At 46.4% G+C, this 17,493-nt stretch overlaps 2 protein-coding genes across 3 annotated transcripts in view; one reads left to right on the top strand and one right to left on the bottom strand.

Annotated features, from left to right (window-relative positions):
* Positions 1-423: 423 nt before the first annotated feature.
* On the bottom strand, positions 424-4,051 carry PIGW (phosphatidylinositol glycan anchor biosynthesis class W). Its single transcript, XM_028109256.2, has 2 exons — positions 3,938-4,051; positions 424-2,241 (listed from the first exon to the last, which is right to left on the bottom strand). The coding sequence occupies exon 2, from the start codon at positions 2,227-2,229 to the stop codon at positions 721-723; it is 1,509 nt and encodes a 502-aa protein (XP_027965057.1). The 5' UTR covers positions 2,230-2,241; positions 3,938-4,051; the 3' UTR covers positions 424-720.
* The window catches only part of MYO19 (myosin XIX), a 35,534-nt gene continuing 21,961 nt past the window's right edge, over positions 3,921-17,493 (top strand). Inside the window, exons 1-6 of one of the 2 annotated variants that reach the window (XM_028109252.2) lie at positions 3,921-4,171; positions 5,172-5,328; positions 6,562-6,713; positions 9,606-9,744; positions 10,211-10,359; positions 12,273-12,386. In XM_028109252.2, coding sequence (XP_027965053.1) covers positions 6,702-6,713; positions 9,606-9,744; positions 10,211-10,359; positions 12,273-12,386 — 414 coding nt within the window. In that variant the 5' untranslated portion in view covers positions 3,921-4,171; positions 5,172-5,328; positions 6,562-6,701. Of the gene's footprint in view, positions 4,172-4,305; positions 4,481-5,171; positions 5,329-6,561; positions 6,714-9,605; positions 9,745-10,210; positions 10,360-12,272; positions 12,387-17,493 lie in introns of those variants that run through there. The other variant, XM_028109250.2, reaches the window with a different exon arrangement.

Genomic DNA, 17,493 nt, shown 5'->3' with positions numbered 1-17,493 from the left:
AACCTGCTTATCATCCCTAGCAGAGTTGCTAAAAAAAATAATTAGTCCTGAAGTAAAACTGTTACCTCATAATTACTAGGCATGTAAACTACATCGCACAATTCAGTCCATTCTTTGGAGCATTTATTTTCTGACTTTATAAGTGTTTCGTGGTCAACACCTGCTTTCTTATACTTGGGCATTTTTAAAAGGTTAAAATTCAGCAGTAAAGAAGTGTTGACAGGGGTGCCTGGGTGGCTCAGTTGGTTGAGCGTCTGCGTTTGGCTCAGGTCATGATCCCAGGGTCCTGGGATTGAGCCCCGCATCGGGCTCCCTGTTCATCAAGGGGCCTGCTTCTCCCTCTCCTGCTTGTGCTCACTCTGTCAAATAAATAAAATCTTAAAAAAAAAAAGAAGTGTTGACAATTTCACGATCATGCTGAGATGTTGTAATGTAAATTTATTATAAAAGTCATACAATAAAAAAATACAGAATGGTTTGTGATGTAAGGTGTAAAGTAAAAATCCTCCTCCCTACCCTCTAATCTTTCAGTGTCACGACTGCAGTTTCTTTAAAATTGTATGGTGTTAGGATACATTAAAACAGTAGGCATCACTACTATTATAGAGGATTGAAACTCAATTCTATAATATGGTTAACACTGGGTTGCCAAAAGCCCACTTTCTTCACATTTAATATTCTCCCTCATTTTGTAACACAGGTACTTTGTACCTATGCTGATCACCAAAATTTTATAGTCTTATCTTGCAAGTGTAACACATATATAACTAAACAGTTGGTAAACATATAGAGATGGAGCACAATTAAGGCCCACAAGGTACTGCTGTGTAACGTATCTACCAACAGGTTGATCAGACCAGTAGTTATATTTGACAGCAAGAAAAAAATTAACTGGTTTCTATTCATAGCTGTAATTAAACAAAGACTGGGTTCCTTTCTTTCAGCTTCAGAGACTAGAGATTCTGAATGCTTTTTATTTGTGGCAGACAACTGGATTGGTTTCCAAGAACATGGTACTACAGCCCCTTTAATTAGAAATTTCGCAAAACTCAAAATTATATCACCCAGTAATAAACTACTAAGAAGGATCAGGCTAGAAGCAACTATCCAAATACAAAAGGCTAAATTGGCCATTCTCCGAGATACTACTTCTACATTTACCTGAACTATGTAAAGAGATATGAAGAGGCTAATAGCTGTCAGCAGGATACAGTATGTTCCTTTTATCCAGTCTTTGACATGTGATCTTTTTTTAAGCATATATGACCCTGTTTGCACACCAGCCATATGAATTGCCACATACCCCAAGGTAGAGATTATTCCTTCGCGGTTGGCATTTAATAAACCAATCCTTGTGCCACTACCATCAGTGCCATACAAAATTAACCTTTTCAGTGGGGTAAAGTCAAGGGCTAGCTGGTATAACACAATAATGCTGATGGCCACAATCCAGGATTTAGTTACAGGAAAAATAATCAAAAGCAGTGATGTTAACAGTTTCACAACTACTAAGGTAAAGAAAAAGTTCCAGTGAACTCCATACTCAGTTAAATGTTCCTGATAGCCTATGGATTTTATAATGACTAATCGTCCTACTCCTAGGAAAACTAATGGCCAAACAGCGTACAAGGACTTTGTAAGATAATAAAATCTGGACCCTTCCGTGTATTTTCTCCTAACTTCTGGACAAACCATTGCAGTCCCAAAAATAAAACCTCCTACTCCAAAATCCATTGCTCCTGTCCCATAGAGCTCAGTTTTGGCAAATCTTCTGGGAAAAAGTGGGAAGTCCACAGCCAAAATGGCAATAGCAGTAAATGCACTGTTAATTACACGGAAACAGGAGATGGCTGGAACGTATTCTGATTCTAGACTGATTTTCATGAATTTTTCAAGTATTTTCTGGACAGGCATTCTGGCACAGCAAGTTCTCCTGCAGTATATTTGATAGACTAGGCCTGCTCCAAGGATAATTACAGCAAGGTGCTCCAGGAGGACAAATGAAGACAAAATTGTCAAAGTGGCCACCAGGGGAACTATTAGGAAAACAAAGTCAATGAAGAATCTAGTTCTCCAGGTATGTAAAGAACACAAGTGCTGTGAGAGAATGATGAGAAGCCCTCTGCACAGGATACAGAATGCAGGTAAGCACAGGCCCTGGGTGACTTCCAGCACGCTGGTTCCATTGTGGTTACTGACAAAAGCTTCCTTCATCTGCTTCTGAGACATTTTTTCTTCTTCCTGTGATAAGAGCAAAGGGATACATTGGAAAAGCAATGTTCTTGTGGAATAGGCATATATATGACTTGATTTTACTTTTTTTTTTTTGAAGATTTATTAGAGTGGGGTGGAGTGGAGGGAGATAGAAACTTCAGCAGACTCCTCACTGAGCTCAGAGCCTGACGTGAGGCTTGATTTCAAGACCCTGAGATCATGACCTGAGCTGAAACCAAGAGTCTAACGCTTAACTCACTGCCTACCCAGTGCCCCCGATTTTACTCATATTACTAGATTTCAGAGCAGAACTTTAGGCCTAATGATTTCAAATCAGGGCAGAAAATAGAATTTGTGATTCCTCCCCCCAAGGATTGTGGTAAGAAACCTAACACATCAGGATAAGAATGTCAGGGCATCTGGGTAAAGCATCCCACTCTTGGTTTCAGTTCAGCTCCTGCAGGATCCTGAGATTGAGCCCCCCCCCCCCCCCCCCCGGCTCTGCGCTCAGCACAGTTGTCTGCTTGAACTTCTCTCCCTCTCCCGCTAGTGCTCGCACTCTCTCAAATCTTAATAAAAAAAAAAAAGAGGGTCCCCTGTATGGCTCAGTCAGGTAACCATCTGCCTTTGGCTCAGCTCGTGATCCCAGTGTCCTGGGATCCAATGCTGCCTGAGGCTCTCTGCTCAGCAGGGAGTCTGCTTCTCCCTCTTCCTCTGGGTTCTCTCGCGCTCACTCTCAGGTAAATAAAATCTTTAAAAAGGATAAGAATGTCATGCTAATAGTATGAAATCAATGGTTAAAAAGCTTATTCTCTGTATAAAGCAGGCTCACAAATCAAGTTAATTTGGCATATAAACCCTGAAAATGGAATCACAGATAGTAATTCCTATTACAAAGCATTAGGATAGGCTGTTAAAATTTTGTAATGCAAACTGAATACACTTAACTAATGACTTCAAGTCAAATCAGAGAGGGATAGGGAGAAGGTATTTAAGTACACCTTGGAGTTGAAGACCTTGGTTTGTGTGAAGAACCTCTCTGAACCCATTTGCCTCCAGGACAAAATAGTAGTCCTCCAGTGACATCCTGAGCCCCAGGCTGCTCCCTACCTCATTCACAGCCATGCTTTCAGGGTAAGTGTAGATGGGTAGAATGGATGCTAATCCTGGGGAAGGGGGCGGGGGAGGCCTGGGCGTATAGCACACACTAGTGTTTGTGGTTTCAAAGGAATGTAAAACACCTCTCTCTCATTTCAATGTCTTTAAAGTGGCACACAGAACACGTTTGTTGGCCAAACCAGAACCATGTAGAACAAATGAATGCACGCATGCCTGACGGCCTGAGCCAGCAACAATTCCTCTCGATAACAAACCGATTTGAATCGACTGGCTTTTAGAAATAAAGTAGTCCTCTTCCTAACTGACACGCGCCACGGCCGCGCCGGCCCGTAATTACACCTCACGTGCCTTCGGTGTCCCAGCGCCCCTGCAGCCGGCAGTCTACGTGGTCCTGGCTGCACGACTCCCACCGCAACCGCGGAGCCACGCGGGAGGAACCCGCTTTCGCCTCCCAAGCCGCGCTTCCGGCCGACGTGGGGCGGCCTGCGCTTCCGGGCCGGCTGATTTCGCGCGCAGCGCGCACGCGCCGGTCCCGCCCAGGACCCGAGCCCGTTTCCCAGCAGCGTAGGCTCCCCGCACTAGTTCTTGCCCGTGGTGGGCTTACCGCGCCCAGGTCCGTCCGTGGAGCCCGGAGCAGACGCGTCACGCGCTTCACCGCCGTCCCTCGAACCCCACGACGAGTCTCAGACTGGTGGGGGTCAGAGGGCCCGGCTCAGTGTTCGACCACGGCGTCCTCTACTGAAGGACCCCAGGCCCTGTGAAGCCCGGGAGGCCCTGCCTCCCACGCGTCTCCTGCCGGAATACGGGAGGGCGGCGTCTCAACCCCATCTTACCCCAGGTTCTTAAAATACTTTGTCCCAGCAGGAGCCCCTAACTGCGACCCCGGCAAGAGCGGGCCACGTGCGCCCCGCTCTTTGCGCGCCCCGCCCCGGGGGAGGAGCCGGCTGGCTCCCGGCCACTGGGCCAGAGCGGCGGGCGGCCGGTGCGCTCTGGCGATCCCGGCTTCCTCTCCTCCCCGGCTCGCTCCCGCCCTCTCCTCTTCCCTCCCCTCCTCGGCTCTTCCCGCCGTCTCTCCCAGCCCTCCCGCCTGCCTTTGCAGTCGGGCCTGGCGGGGGCCGCGCGCTCGGCGGCTCAGGCCGTGGGACCGGTGAGTGTCGCCCCCAGGCCAGGTCCGAAGCGCTTCGCGACCCCGAAAGGGCAGGGAGGCCGGTTTGCCCCCGGAGCGCAGAGGAACGGAGGGCGTCTTCCTCTCCTTCTTCCAAAGCGCCGTTTGCCTACCCTTTCCCATTTCCTTTTTGACCGTCTCGTATCTCAGCAGGGGTAGCCCAGCTCTTGGCCCTTGCTTAGAACAAGAACCTTTCATGGTCCCCCCTCCACCTCTCCACCTTGCTGGCAGGAGGCGGCCCGGGGTCGGGGAAAGTTTTCAGCTGGGAGGCTGAGTCCCGTCTCCTGCCCTTTTCTCAATCCTAGGGAACGGGGAAGGGGCAGCTGGCCAGGGTAAGCGTCGGGGCAGCCGCGCGCGCCCTTGGCTGCGGTCACATCCACCTTCCTGGGAAGGGCATACTCTCCCCGTGCCAGGTGCTTCCGGAGCGACATCCCAGCCCTCGTCCCTGCGGGCACCTTGTCCAGAGAGGGAGTCCTTGTTCCCGCAGGGAAGCTAGGGGCGGACCCAGCTGGGTTCCCAGGACCCTTACCCAGCTCTTCTCGCCTGCCCTCCCACGGTCCTCCAAGCGGAGGACGAACCTGAGGCTGGGGAGGAGGAGGAGCTAGTGATCAGGTTGCCTCTTGCCTCGACTTGGTGTTACATCTGTTCATTACCATCTCCCTTCTGCCCACAGTGGTCACACCCTTTCCAGAAAGTCTTGGCTGGTAACCGCGAAGCTGGGGGAGAGCAAGAGCTGGGAGAACTGGAGAAAACCGCTCTAATCTGACTTGACTCTTGCTGGGAACGGACGCTGCATCATAATAACCAACATTTGCAAGGCGTTCTGTGAGGTACTAGCCCATTTGATCCTTAACTCAGTGTTTTGAGGTGTAGGTATTAGTATTCCTTTTTGCAAACGAGTAAATGGAATAAGGCTTAGAGAGCTCTTGTGATCTGCCTTGGAGGAGTTGTGGGCTTTGATTTCTAACGCCACAACCTATTATGCTCAGCCCCCCCCCCCCCCCCCCGTCCTTTCTCTTAAAATGAGCTTCCAGGTGAGGGAGCTTTGTTCTCCTTGACTCTCGGGTTGCCCTCTCCATGGCTGTCCCTTGGGCAGCATATGATCAATGTCCAAGGTGAATGTACCCAACACATTCCTGATGCTCTTCTCTGTCCTTTTTCCAGTTTGCATGAAGTCCCTATCCCTGAATTCTTTCACATGCTAGATGCATTTCAGGGCCTCAAACAAGTCTCCGCCAGGGTCCATCCATTACAGACACCTCTTGTCCTCATTCCTCCTTGCCAGGGAGGTGTGAGGCCTGGGATATTTTGAGTCTTAGGGTCACTTACGGTTTTTCAGAGATTGGTCTAGGTATAGCCTCACAACACCCCCCTCTCAGATTTTCCTCCTCTGAAATCCTTGCCTTTTTAAAGTTGACACTGGGCTGTTCTACCTGATTAGTGTCCCCACATGGATTATCCATCCTCGGTAGTCCTTACTGTTAATAACAGTATTCCCCCTCTGACTGAATATTCAGATTTGTACTCCGTGACATCATTGACCTTCACAACCATTCCTTGTGAGGTAGATTTTACTACCCCCATTTTCAAGATAAAGGATCAAGGTGGGCCAGGAAGGTGATACGGCTTTCCTGTGAATGAGCTGTAATTTTGCTCCCACACAACTTTCCTAGAGCATCAAGAATTGACTCCAGCCTCCCTGGTCTATCAATTACTGGCTATACAAAAATACGATATTTCTGTCCAGTGGAGAGGGTAGGGCATGAGACTTCTCTGTCTCCCAGTGTCTCCATTCTCCACAGCACACTGACTCAGAACATATGCAGCCCCACCCCAAACCTCTGTAGTAAAACTGCCCCTGAAGAGCCTAGGGAGCCTCTGGAGGCTCTCATAAAAGTTTCCCGTTTCCTAATTGGCAGGGGATAGGACAGACTTTCCCTTTCTGCCCAGGCTCGCCCTGATTCTTATTTTGATTCTTCTTGCTTGGCGGGAGAAGCCGGAGTGAGTCACCCTGAAGAAGCCCTCACCCGTGTTTGGCCCTTGTCTTCTCTCTCATGTCGTAGGCTCTGAGGTGATTCATCTGAGATTCCTCCAGAACTGAGCCTTTTACTGGACCTATGTTCCAACCTGTGCCCCCATGACCACGTGGATAGCACTCTTTGTGCCTGTGACCCAGAACCCTGGCTGGTCACACTGAAGCAAGATGCTCCAGCAGGTAAAACCTCACCCTTAGGTAACCTAGGCCCTGAAGCATCCAAGGCACTTTCCCATCTGTCACTTAGCTGAATGAAGATTCCACTTACCCTGACCTGGAAGGAAGAAAGAAGAAAGACCTTTTCTCTCTTCGCACAGTCACTCTATTGCCTTTCACCTGAGAAGCTTTTCCTGATACCTGATTTGAATCTCTCCTACTGTGGTCTTTAGCTCTCCTTCCCGGGATGAGTAAGATGGGGTGGCAAGGGGAATCCTTAGGGCATTTTGGTGACTTCACAAGCCTGAACCAGTGAGGGAGCCCTGAGAGATGTCCCTGCCGGCCTGAACTGCCGAGGTACAGTGGAAGCCTGCGCCTTCCAAGAGGAGGTATTCTTTGAAGCTGAACCTTAAAGAATATGTAGGAATTAGCCAGGTGGAGAAGGGACATAAGCAGTCCAAGCAGAGGGGTCAGTGGGTGAAGATGCCTAGGTGGAAATATAGGAGTCTGATAAATGGATCAGGAAGCGTATGGTGGGAGAATTGCTACTGCAGCATGAAACCTGCCCTTACTCCAGGCCTCTGCCTCTCTAAAAAGGCTACTGTGGCCCCAGGCCTTCGGGATTCCAAATCAGCCATCTCCTGTCCATATCATCCTTCTCGTGCAGCTCTCGGTCCAAAGAGAATGCCAGTAGGTAGATATTTGCTGAGTTTTTATTTACAAAACGTGGCCAGGCACTGGGCTGAGGCAGATGTTTAAGATGATACTTGCTCTCCAGGAACTCACAGCCTAGTAGAGTCCTAGGCAGGTAGGTGCCTGAGACTTATCAGGATGACCAAGTGCAAAGCCAGCCAGCCTCAAGGGAGCTCTGGTAGACACTACTGCTTGATCATCTTCCAGACTTTTGTCTTATGAAATGAGCTTGAGACTGGAGAGAAGCTGGCAGGACGATTGTCTGCTCTGGGCTTTTTTTGTTTGTTTAACTTTTTATTTATTTATTTTTTTAATTAAAAAAGTAGTAATGTTCACCATAACCATTCTAGCAGCTGCTCTGTGTTGAGCCCTAAGTAGTAGCTACTGTTCTAAGCATTTAACACAAATAATTTTGTTTAGTTCTCAAGCAAGTTACAGTGTTATATGTATGGTGCTACTGTATCCCCGTTTTGGAGATAAAGCTCAGAGAGGTTATGTGACTTATTCAAGGTCACATTCACTGTAAGCAATGTGGAAAATATAAGCAAAAGGAACATTAAAATTACCCATAATTACACTAACCAGAGATACCGTTTTAGAAAATATCCTTTATTTTTCCCCTAAATATATATATTTTTAAATATTTGAAGCTACATAGTTTTTTGTAACCTGCTTTATTCCATTGTAAGGATATACTGTAAATTGTCCACCATTAGGACAAGTGGGTTGTTTTCAACTTTTTTACGATTATAAGTAGCTCAAAATGTACTGAATATTCTTATGGCCTTTACATAGGATCATTTTCTAAAAGAATTGCAGGCTAAAGAGGCATGTGTGCTTTTTAGGCCTTGCTATATCACTTCATAATTAAAGAAGAGCTGTTTTTAAAAGAATAATAATAGCTTATTTTGGGTGCATATACAGCTGCCTTCTCTAAATACTTGATGTGCTTATTAGTGTCTGACCTCGGTGCTACCAGCATTCCCATTTTATAGATAGGAAAATTGAAGCACAGAGAGATTAGGAAATTTACATAACATTGTACAACTAGTAAGTGGTATAATCAGGATTCAAATCTAGGGCATCTAGCTTTAAGGCCTAGGCTCTTGACCATTATACTCAGCTACTTCTCTGGTTGGATCAGAGCTAATCATAAATTATGGCCCAGCTTATTATTCCCCCCACCCAGAGCAAAGGGATTTGCATGGATCCAGCCATGCTCTGACCTCAGCCTTTATCCTGGAGGCCAAGAGCCTGCCTTGTGGATTATGGTGGGCCCAAATTCAGAGAACAGACAACATCTTTGGAAAGAAACTTGTTGCTGGGCCTCTCAGATGACACTTGACACCTTGGCTTGAGGGGTTTGAACTTTTAGGGTTCCCTAATCTCATTGGAAACCTGCACAGTCCTATTACAGACTCCTTTCTCCAAAAGCAGATTTCAGCCAGGTACTACTTACTGTCTTCTCCTACTCCCCACCCCATCTTCCCTGCAGTCTCCAGCGAGATCAGAGGGAAAATGAGACCATGGGAGGAATTTGGAAAGGGGAAACACGTGGAAAGTGTTGGCATCAAGGATCGGCAAGGGCGAAAGAGAAACAGCCTTTTCCCTTTTGTGCCTATTCTTAACCTCATCCAACTTCCAAACCAGGCTTACTCTCAAGTAGACCCAGGGCAGAGGAAACTAAATAGCCAGGCTAAATTTAAGCCCCAAGAGCCAGGTGATGAAGGCATGGGGCTACCTTACAGCTGGTTTTTCATCACAAGCTAAGTGGTCTCTTTCAAAAAAGGCCCAAGCCATGGTTCTTTTTTTGGGGGGGGGTTATGATCCCCTGTAGCAGCCCCCCACCTTGGACCCCACCCCTAGCTGGCCAGCCTGGAAGCTGGAGCTTGTTTAGAGGAGAGGGGATAGCATTTTTTCATTTATTGAGTACACACTGTGTGCCAGGCACCAAGTGCTTTGTGTATCTCTTATTTTTCTGTCTAGTAGCCCTGCGAACTGGTTTTATTTTCCTATATTTACAAATAAAGAAGCTGTGGCTCAGAGAAGTTAAGTAACTTACCCAGGTTCACAGGCTTAGTAAGTGGCAGAACTGAAATTTGAACCCAAGCAGACTATGATACTAGAGGCCTGTTCTCCTCCTGCTGTTCAGGCCCCCACCCCTACATTGCTGCCAGCTGGTCTCGTCCCAGCTTTCATGGCTCTCTTCTCGTGGCTTCTCAGGTTTATGGCCACAGCTCAGGCTCTGGTGCCCAAGGAGGGGAATCCCTCAGAGAAGACCTGCGGGAGTTCCTGAGTGGGGAAGCCCCGCTGCACCAGCTGGATGACCTCACCAAGGTGAATCCCGTGACACTGGAGACAGGTATGGGCCTCCCTATCCTCAAGAGGCACCCCTTGGTGCTGGCTGGCTCTGTTGGTGGAGCGTGCAACTCTTGATCTTGGGGCTGTGGGTTTGAGCCTCATGTTGGGTATAGAGATTACTTACAAATAAAATCTTTAAAAAAAAGGGCTGTCTCCAAGAGGGTAGGGGTGTGATGTGGGTAGCTTGCACAGCTTCCCCTGGCCAGACCAAGGCAGGCAGGACTCCTGACCTCGAGCCAATGGGCTGCTCCAGACGTCTGCCTGGCAGCTGCACCCAAGCTCCCCAGGGCAGACTTTGCTCCAGATTTGGGGCTCATCTTAATTAGATCTTGTACCTATCCATCAGGGAGCTGCTGGGATCTAAAGGCACTTGGCTAATTGCAAAGGTAGCCCTGTTAGGCCAGTGTTTGTGTGGGCAGTTGTGTCTGTATTTGAGCCAGAGTTTGCTAAAGGTGCCTCTGCCTCAGTCCTGAGGTGTTTGCAGGCTCGGTACGCAGCAGACACGTTCTACACCAATGCTGGCTGCACCCTGGTCGCTCTGAACCCCTTCAAGCCCGTCCCTCAGCTCTACTCACCAGCACTGATGAGAGAGTACCACGCTGCGCCTCATCCCCAGGTAAGGCTCAGCCACTTCCTGGGCCTCAGGTCTCCGCCATATCCCCGGGGCCTCCTTGCAGCTTCCCTGTCATTATCCATCTATTCACCAGCCATGCAGTCATCCAGAATCGGCTGGTGCCACAGCCCTGCCCACCAGGTGGTTGAAGAATTTTGGACACATGACAGTAGGTGCCAAGTGAGAGACAAATATTTGTTCAACTGAGTTTGGAACCTAAAATAAGGACATAGGATAATGGACTTTTTTCTTGTTTGTGACTATTAAGAGGGAAGGATTTACAAAGGTATATTTGTGTATTTAATGAACCATTTTTTGGGGAAAGAATAAAATCACGTATAATAAGGAGTGCCCTAGAAAATTCAGCATTTGTTCCTCTCAGTGAGAGGAATGAGAAGAATAAATTCTGATGGGGTTGGAGGTGGTGCAGGCAGAGAATAGGCTAGCTGGTGTTTAAGTGCATGATGTCTTCAGAGAGAGTCAAGAGCAAACTTGCTAGCAAGAAGGGTGCTGTCAGGGCGCCTGGGTGGCTCAGTTGGTTAAGCGACTGCCTTCGGCTCAGGTCATGATCCCAGGGTCCTGGGATCGAGCCCCACATCAGGCTCCCGGCTCAGCGGGGAGCCTGCTTCTCCCTCTGACCTTCTCCCCTCTCATACTGTTTCTCTTTCTCTCTCTCTCAAATAAATAAATAAAATCTTAAAAAAAAAAAAAAAGGGTGCTGTCAGGGGCGCCTGGGTGGCTCAGTCATTAAGTGTCTGCCTTCGGCTCAGGTCATGATCCCAGGGTCCTGGGATCGAGCCCCACATCAGGCTCCCTGCTCGGCGGGAAGCCTGCTTCTCCCTCTTCCACTCCCCCTGCTTGTGTTCCCTCTCTCGCTGTCTCAAATAAATAAATAAAATCTTAAAAAAAAAAAAAAGAGGGTGCTGTCAAGAAGAGAGACAATAGATGAGATGAGATAAGCCAGGGCTGCTTGCAAAGGGTCCGAGGCACCACAGCAGGCAGAATGTATCCACAGTGCTGCTTCCCCAGGGCTGGAGGGACTGACTGGAGCCCACCATGGGGATAATTACTCGGGACGTTGGGGGAGTCAAGTTCAGGAAGGTGAAACAAGATATAGGGAGAACAGTTGGAGGCTTTTAACAGTTCAGGGAAGAGGGAGCTGGGGCAGAGGCAGGTGCAGAGAGGGATGGCTCTGACACTATCCACAACAGTACCTTCTTTCCAGGAAGCTGTGGGTAGGTGGTGAGTGCTGGGTGGGCAGTGCTGGGCTGGCTAGGCATTGTGCAGATGGCCTGGCCCTCCAGAAGCTCATGCATGGTTAAGTGTCCAAGTCTTCCCTGAGAGCCCATATCTCACTGACAGCCTCTTCAAAGGCAAAAGCCATGTCATGGTTTCCTGTTTCCCCAGTGCCCAGTTTAATGCCCAGCACATTGAAGATAATTAATATTTGTGGGTGGAAAGAAGACTAGTGGCCTAGGAGTTCAAATCACATGGTTGCATTTACTTGCTGAGTGGCCTTGGGAAGATTATTTAACCCGTCCAAACCTCAGATTTCTCGTCCATAAAATAGGATTAGCTATCCAACTAATGGATAGATTTTTTAGGCAGTAACTTGTAGGAAAGTTCTTTGCATGCTTCAAAGTATAGTAACGTAAAATAGTAAGCAGAATAAGACTATTAAGGTAAAATAAAATGGGAGGACAAAGTGTTAAGGTCATAGACTGGTCAAGGCCAGCTCTGCTTCCATACTAAAAGATGAGCGGATATAGGCACCATAGGGGTCCCACAGTTGGGTCTAACACTTACATCCAGGAGATTTTTCTAGAGGAAGCCTCCCCATCTCAGCCATCATTGGATCAACAACTCCTTGGAGACAGGCATTCCCTCATGTGACCTTTCACCCCTTGATGTTTTAGAAACTGAAGCCCCACATCTTCACTGTGGGTGAACAGACCTACAGGAATGTCAAGAGCCTGACTGAGCCAGTCAACCAGTCTGTTATTGTCAGCGGAGAGAGTGGTGCTGGAAAGGTAGGAGGGCCTCTTTCCCACCCTGTCAACTTCGTGACTGGTGGGGTGGGCAGAGAGGGAGGAGGTCATTCCCTGTGGAGTTCTTTTGCTGCCTGATCATTCCCAGATAGGCTGGTTCAAGCAGGGAGTCAGTGCGCAGCGTTGAGCAAGCACTCGGCAAGAAGTCAAGAGATGGGGTTCTAGTCCAGGCTCTTCCATGTAGCCCTGGGTGGATACTTTTTTCTCTCAGCCTTCATTTTCTCCTCAAAGGTCTCAGCTCTGACACCACTGGAAACAAAAGTCAGCTATTGGGGATTCCAGAATACGGTTAAGAGCACATCGGAAAGGTATTTAGGTTCTGCAAACCTCAGTTCTTTCATTTGTAACATGACAGGGACAGGAGGACCAATATGTAAGTCATGGGACTCCTACGAGAGTTAAATGGACCAGTGCACATAGGCACTTGGTATGCTTGGCACGTAGCAGCACTCCTCTAAAAGTAGCTGAGGTCACTTGTAGGAAAGGGTTATTGGAGTAGCCCTCCTGTACCCTCTGGGTTGCCCATGCTGGCAACAACAGTGCACTGGACCAGCTGTGGGGAAGGACAGAAGCGTGTGATGCGGTCATGTGGCCCCCTAGGTGCCAGAACCACCACAGGTGAGACAGAATGTTGCACAAGGACACTTAAGGAGTTGCACCGCTGGTCAGAGGAGGCCACCAGGCGAGGCCTTGCCACCCTCTTGCCAAGGCTTACCCAGCCACCCCACTTTTTCCACAATGCTTGTACCTTCACAAGGGAATTTTTAGACCAGAAACTGCCTCTGCCTGTACTCGACATATAAGAGAATGGCCGAGCACTGAGTACCTGTCAGCTTCTAGGCCGTGGGCTAGCCACTGAAGAGTAGCAGGGGGAGGAACAGAGCTGAAAAATGCAACATATGGCTTTCAGGGGGCTCTCAGTCCACTAGGAAAGATAGTTAGCTGCAGGGATGACAGCTTGGACTTGGGTGTGGAGAGGATCTACAAGAGCTCTTTTAAACTGGCCAGGGCAGTGGCTCATACCCAGCCCCCAGAGGAAGGAAGCCCACTGTCCTCCAGAATTGCTCTGAGGAGCTGAGGCTGGACCTGGCCTGAAACCCATGCCACTGGAGCTCAGTAACCCTTTATTGAGCAGCCGCTATGGTCTTTTGCTGGGTCTGTGTGGTTTTTTAATAAGTAGTAGCATAATTACATAAATCAGAAATCAAGCAATACTGCAGGGCTTAAAGAGAAAAACAGCAGCCATACCCCATATCTGTCAAGACTGTCCCTCTCTCCAGAGGCAGCTACTTTCACATCTTCTAGCAGTTTATTTGGGTGTTTGCATCTGTATTTCTAAATAACATCCTTATATTTTTACTAATTTTTCAGTTTTTTACCTAATCCAGTCATTTCCTACCCTGATAAGGATTTTCGCCCTATTTCTCTGCCCCCAAATACATACATGATTATATCACGATTTCTAATTAATAGGCAGTATTACAGCCATGTGTATATTGTTCACAGCAAAGCAGTATAATATCCTTTCTTGTATAATTTTTACTTTCCCTCTACTTAATAATTGCCCTGTTTTTTCACTTGTTTAGTTTCTATATACCTATTATTAAGTTATTACTAAATTTATCACCAAAGCTGGGTAACACCTATCCACCGGCAAGTACATCAGGTCCTTTTTTTTTTCTTGGTGATATTCTTCCCAGGGCTCCCAGATCTCTGGCTCCCACCTGGACTGGTGGCTGCCAAGGGGTGTTGCCACACAGTTATTACCTGGGAACTTCTCTGCCTCACTGGGGATCCCCCAGTTGCCCTCTGTCCTATGACAGCAGCCCCACCCCTAACCCATTTCTGGAGCCCATGGCTTCAACTTCTTAACGGCCTTGTTTTTATGGAGCACATTCTTTTCCTGGAAAAGTTACATGCAGGGCAGATTTTTGAGTTGTTGCACCTCGTGCTGGATTTTATAATTCCAGGTTAGAGACCATTTTCTTTCCAAATTTATAAGGTTTTTTTCTTCTATATTTTTTTAATGTTGTGATAGAGTCCCAGTCCATAATGGCGATTTGTTTTTCTTTCCAAAAGCTTTTATAGTCTTCATTTTTATCTATAGGTATTAAAACTCAAGGGCTATGTCTTGGCATGTTGTTTTGTTTTGTTTCATTTGCTCTGCTGGATATTTTGTGTGGGTCTTTTTAACCTGAAAACTCATGTTCTTTTGTTTGGGGGAATTTGTATTATAGCTAGTAATTTAATAATTTCCTCCCTTCTATTTTCTCTTTTTGGAACTCCTGTTGGAAGTTTGATTAATTGTCTAATATTCTTATTTTTCTCACTTATTTTTCCATCTCAATATTTTGTTCTACCTTCTGGGAGATAATTCTCTACCTTCCAGTTTTTTGAATTTTGAATTTTTTGTTAAAAAAGGGTTCATTCTAAGAGTTCTCGCTTGTTCTCTGAATATTATTCCCTACAGCCCCACCATCCTGGTATTATTTCATAGATTCAGTATCTTATTTTTGAGGATACTTCATGATTTTTATTTGTCTTCTCCTTGCTTTGACTCTGTTTCTTTCTGGTTCCTTTTCCTTCATTTGTTGTGATATTTGTCATTCATGTAAAAGAGGTTTATCAAATAGTTGATGATCAGTAAATTTCTGTTCATATTTAAGAATAAGGCATTATTCTTAAATGCCTCATTCAGTAACTGATTAGAGTCATTATGTTTATGGATAGGATTGTCAACCAGGGAGCCTCACTGTAGGTAACTTTTTAAACTTGTGGGACCCTGAATGTCCATAACTTTTCTCATGAGCTTGTCAAGTGTCTCCAGAAAAGATTCCTTAGCAGAGATATGGAAACTATAAAGAGTTAAATGAAAATGATAAAAATTAAAAATATAATGAATAATTCCTTCATGCTTATCAACAGACCAGACGTGCAGAGGAATACATTAGTGAATTTGACAGTAAATCAATAGAAATAATTCAGATTGAGAAACAAAGAAAGAAGCACATCTGAGAGCTATGTCACAGTATCCCATGGTCTACCATAGTTGTTGTTTTTTTTTTTTAAAGATTTTTATTTATTTATTTGAGAGAGAGAATGAGATAGAGAGAGAGCATGAGAGGGGAGAGGGTCAGAGGGAGAAGCAGACTCCCCGCCGAGCAGGGAGCCCGATGCGGGACTCGATCCTGGGACTCCAGGATCATGACCTGAGCCGAAGGCAGTCGCCCAACCGACTGAGCCACCCAGGCGCCCTCTACCATAGTTGTTCTTGGTGTGCAGGAGAAAGAGAGCACATGGGTCAGAGGTGGTATCTTACACAATGAACAAAAGATGGGAGGCACAGATCCAAGAAGTTCAGAAAACAATAAGCAGATGAATACAAAGAAAACATACTTCACATTATAGTCAAATTGCTGAAAACCAAACATAAGGAGAAAACTTTTATGGGAACCAGAAAAACAAAGAAATATTACAAAAAGAGGAACAAAGATAAGAGTGACAACGGTGGTACGCCTGGGTGGCTCAGTCGATTAAGCGGCTGCCTTCGACCCGGGTCATGATCCCAGGGTCCTGGGATCGAGTCCCACATCAGGCTCCTTGCTCAGCAGGGAGCCTGCTTCTCCCTCTCTCTCCCTCTGCTTGTGCTCTCTCTGTCAAATAAATAAAATCTTTAAAAAAAAAAAAAATGACAACGGGCATCTTTCAAAAACTCAAGCCCTGGGATGCCTGGGTGGCGCAGTCAGTTGAGTGTCTGACTCTTGGTTTCAGTACAGGTCATGATGTCAGGGTCATGGGATCTAGCCCTGCGTCAGGCTCCGCACTCAGCACAGAATCAGCTTCAGATTCTCTCTCCCTCCCTTTGCCCCTCCTGCTCATGCTTGATCTCTTTCTCTCTAGTTCTCTTTTGCTCGCTCTCTCTCAAAAAATAAATCTTTATTATTATTTTTTTGAAGATTTTATTTATTTCTTTGACAGAGAGAGACACAGCGAGAGAGGGAACACAAGTAGGGGGAGTGGGAGAGGGAGAAGCAGGCTTCCTGCGGAGCAGGGAGCCCGATGCGGGGCTCGATCCCAGCACCCTGGGATCATGACCTGAGCCGAAGGCGGACGCTTAAGGACTGAGCCACCCGGGCGCCCCAGAAAATAAATAAATCTTTAAAACAAAAACAAACACAAACAAGAACTGCAAGCCCAAAGGTAATAGCAACATCTTTAAAGTGCTGAAAGAAAGTATCTGTTGGGGCACCTGGCTGGCTCAGTTGGTAGAGCATGCAACTCTTGATCTCAGAGTTGTAAGTTTAAGCCCCACATTGGGTGTAAATATTACTTAATAAAAAGGAAAGTTTTTTTTGTTGTTGTTTGTTTTTTTAAGAAAAAAATACCTGTCAACTTAGAATTCCATTGCCAGCAAAAATATCATAATATCTAAAAAAATGAGAACAAAGGATGCCCAGCCGGATAGTCAGTGGAGCATACAATCTTGATCTCAGGGTTGTGACTTCAAGCCCCACTTTGGGCATGGAGATTACTTTAAAAATTTTTTTAACCATGGAAGTGAAATAAGACTTTCAAACAAAAGTTGAAGGAATTCATTGCCAGCAGACCTGTACACAAGAAACATTAAAGGAAGTTCTTTAGACCAAAGGAATATGAAAGCGGGTGAATATTTGGATTGATACAAAGGAGTAAAGAACATTGGGGATGTGATATCTTATTTTTTATCTCTATAAGATAATTCTCTCTAGGGGGTCCTGGGTGGCTCAGTTGGTTAGGCAGCTCTTGGTTTTGCCTCAGGTCGTGATCTCAAGGTTGTGAGATTGAGCCCCGTATCAGACTCCATACTGTGCATGGAGCCTGCTTAAGATTCTCTCTGCACCTCCCCCCCAACTCTCTCCCCCATCTTAAAAAAAAAAAAAAAAAAACCTTAAAAATAATTCACTCTAAGGCAAAGATAGTAACAATTTACTGTGGAGATACAATGGAATCATAAAAGTACTAAATTCAACCATAAAGGAAGAAAAAAGTAACAAAGATCATGTGAAACAAATCGCAAAGAAATAACAAGATGGTAGATTTCAACCCAGCC

Source organism: Eumetopias jubatus, unplaced genomic scaffold (genome assembly GCF_037043125.1).
Source record: "Eumetopias jubatus isolate StellerSeaLion01/CBP00866 unplaced genomic scaffold, mEumJub1_p1.0 scaffold_10, whole genome shotgun sequence".
NCBI lineage: Eukaryota > Metazoa > Chordata > Mammalia > Carnivora > Otariidae > Eumetopias > Eumetopias jubatus.
This window is presented reverse-complemented; position numbering and strand designations above follow the sequence as displayed.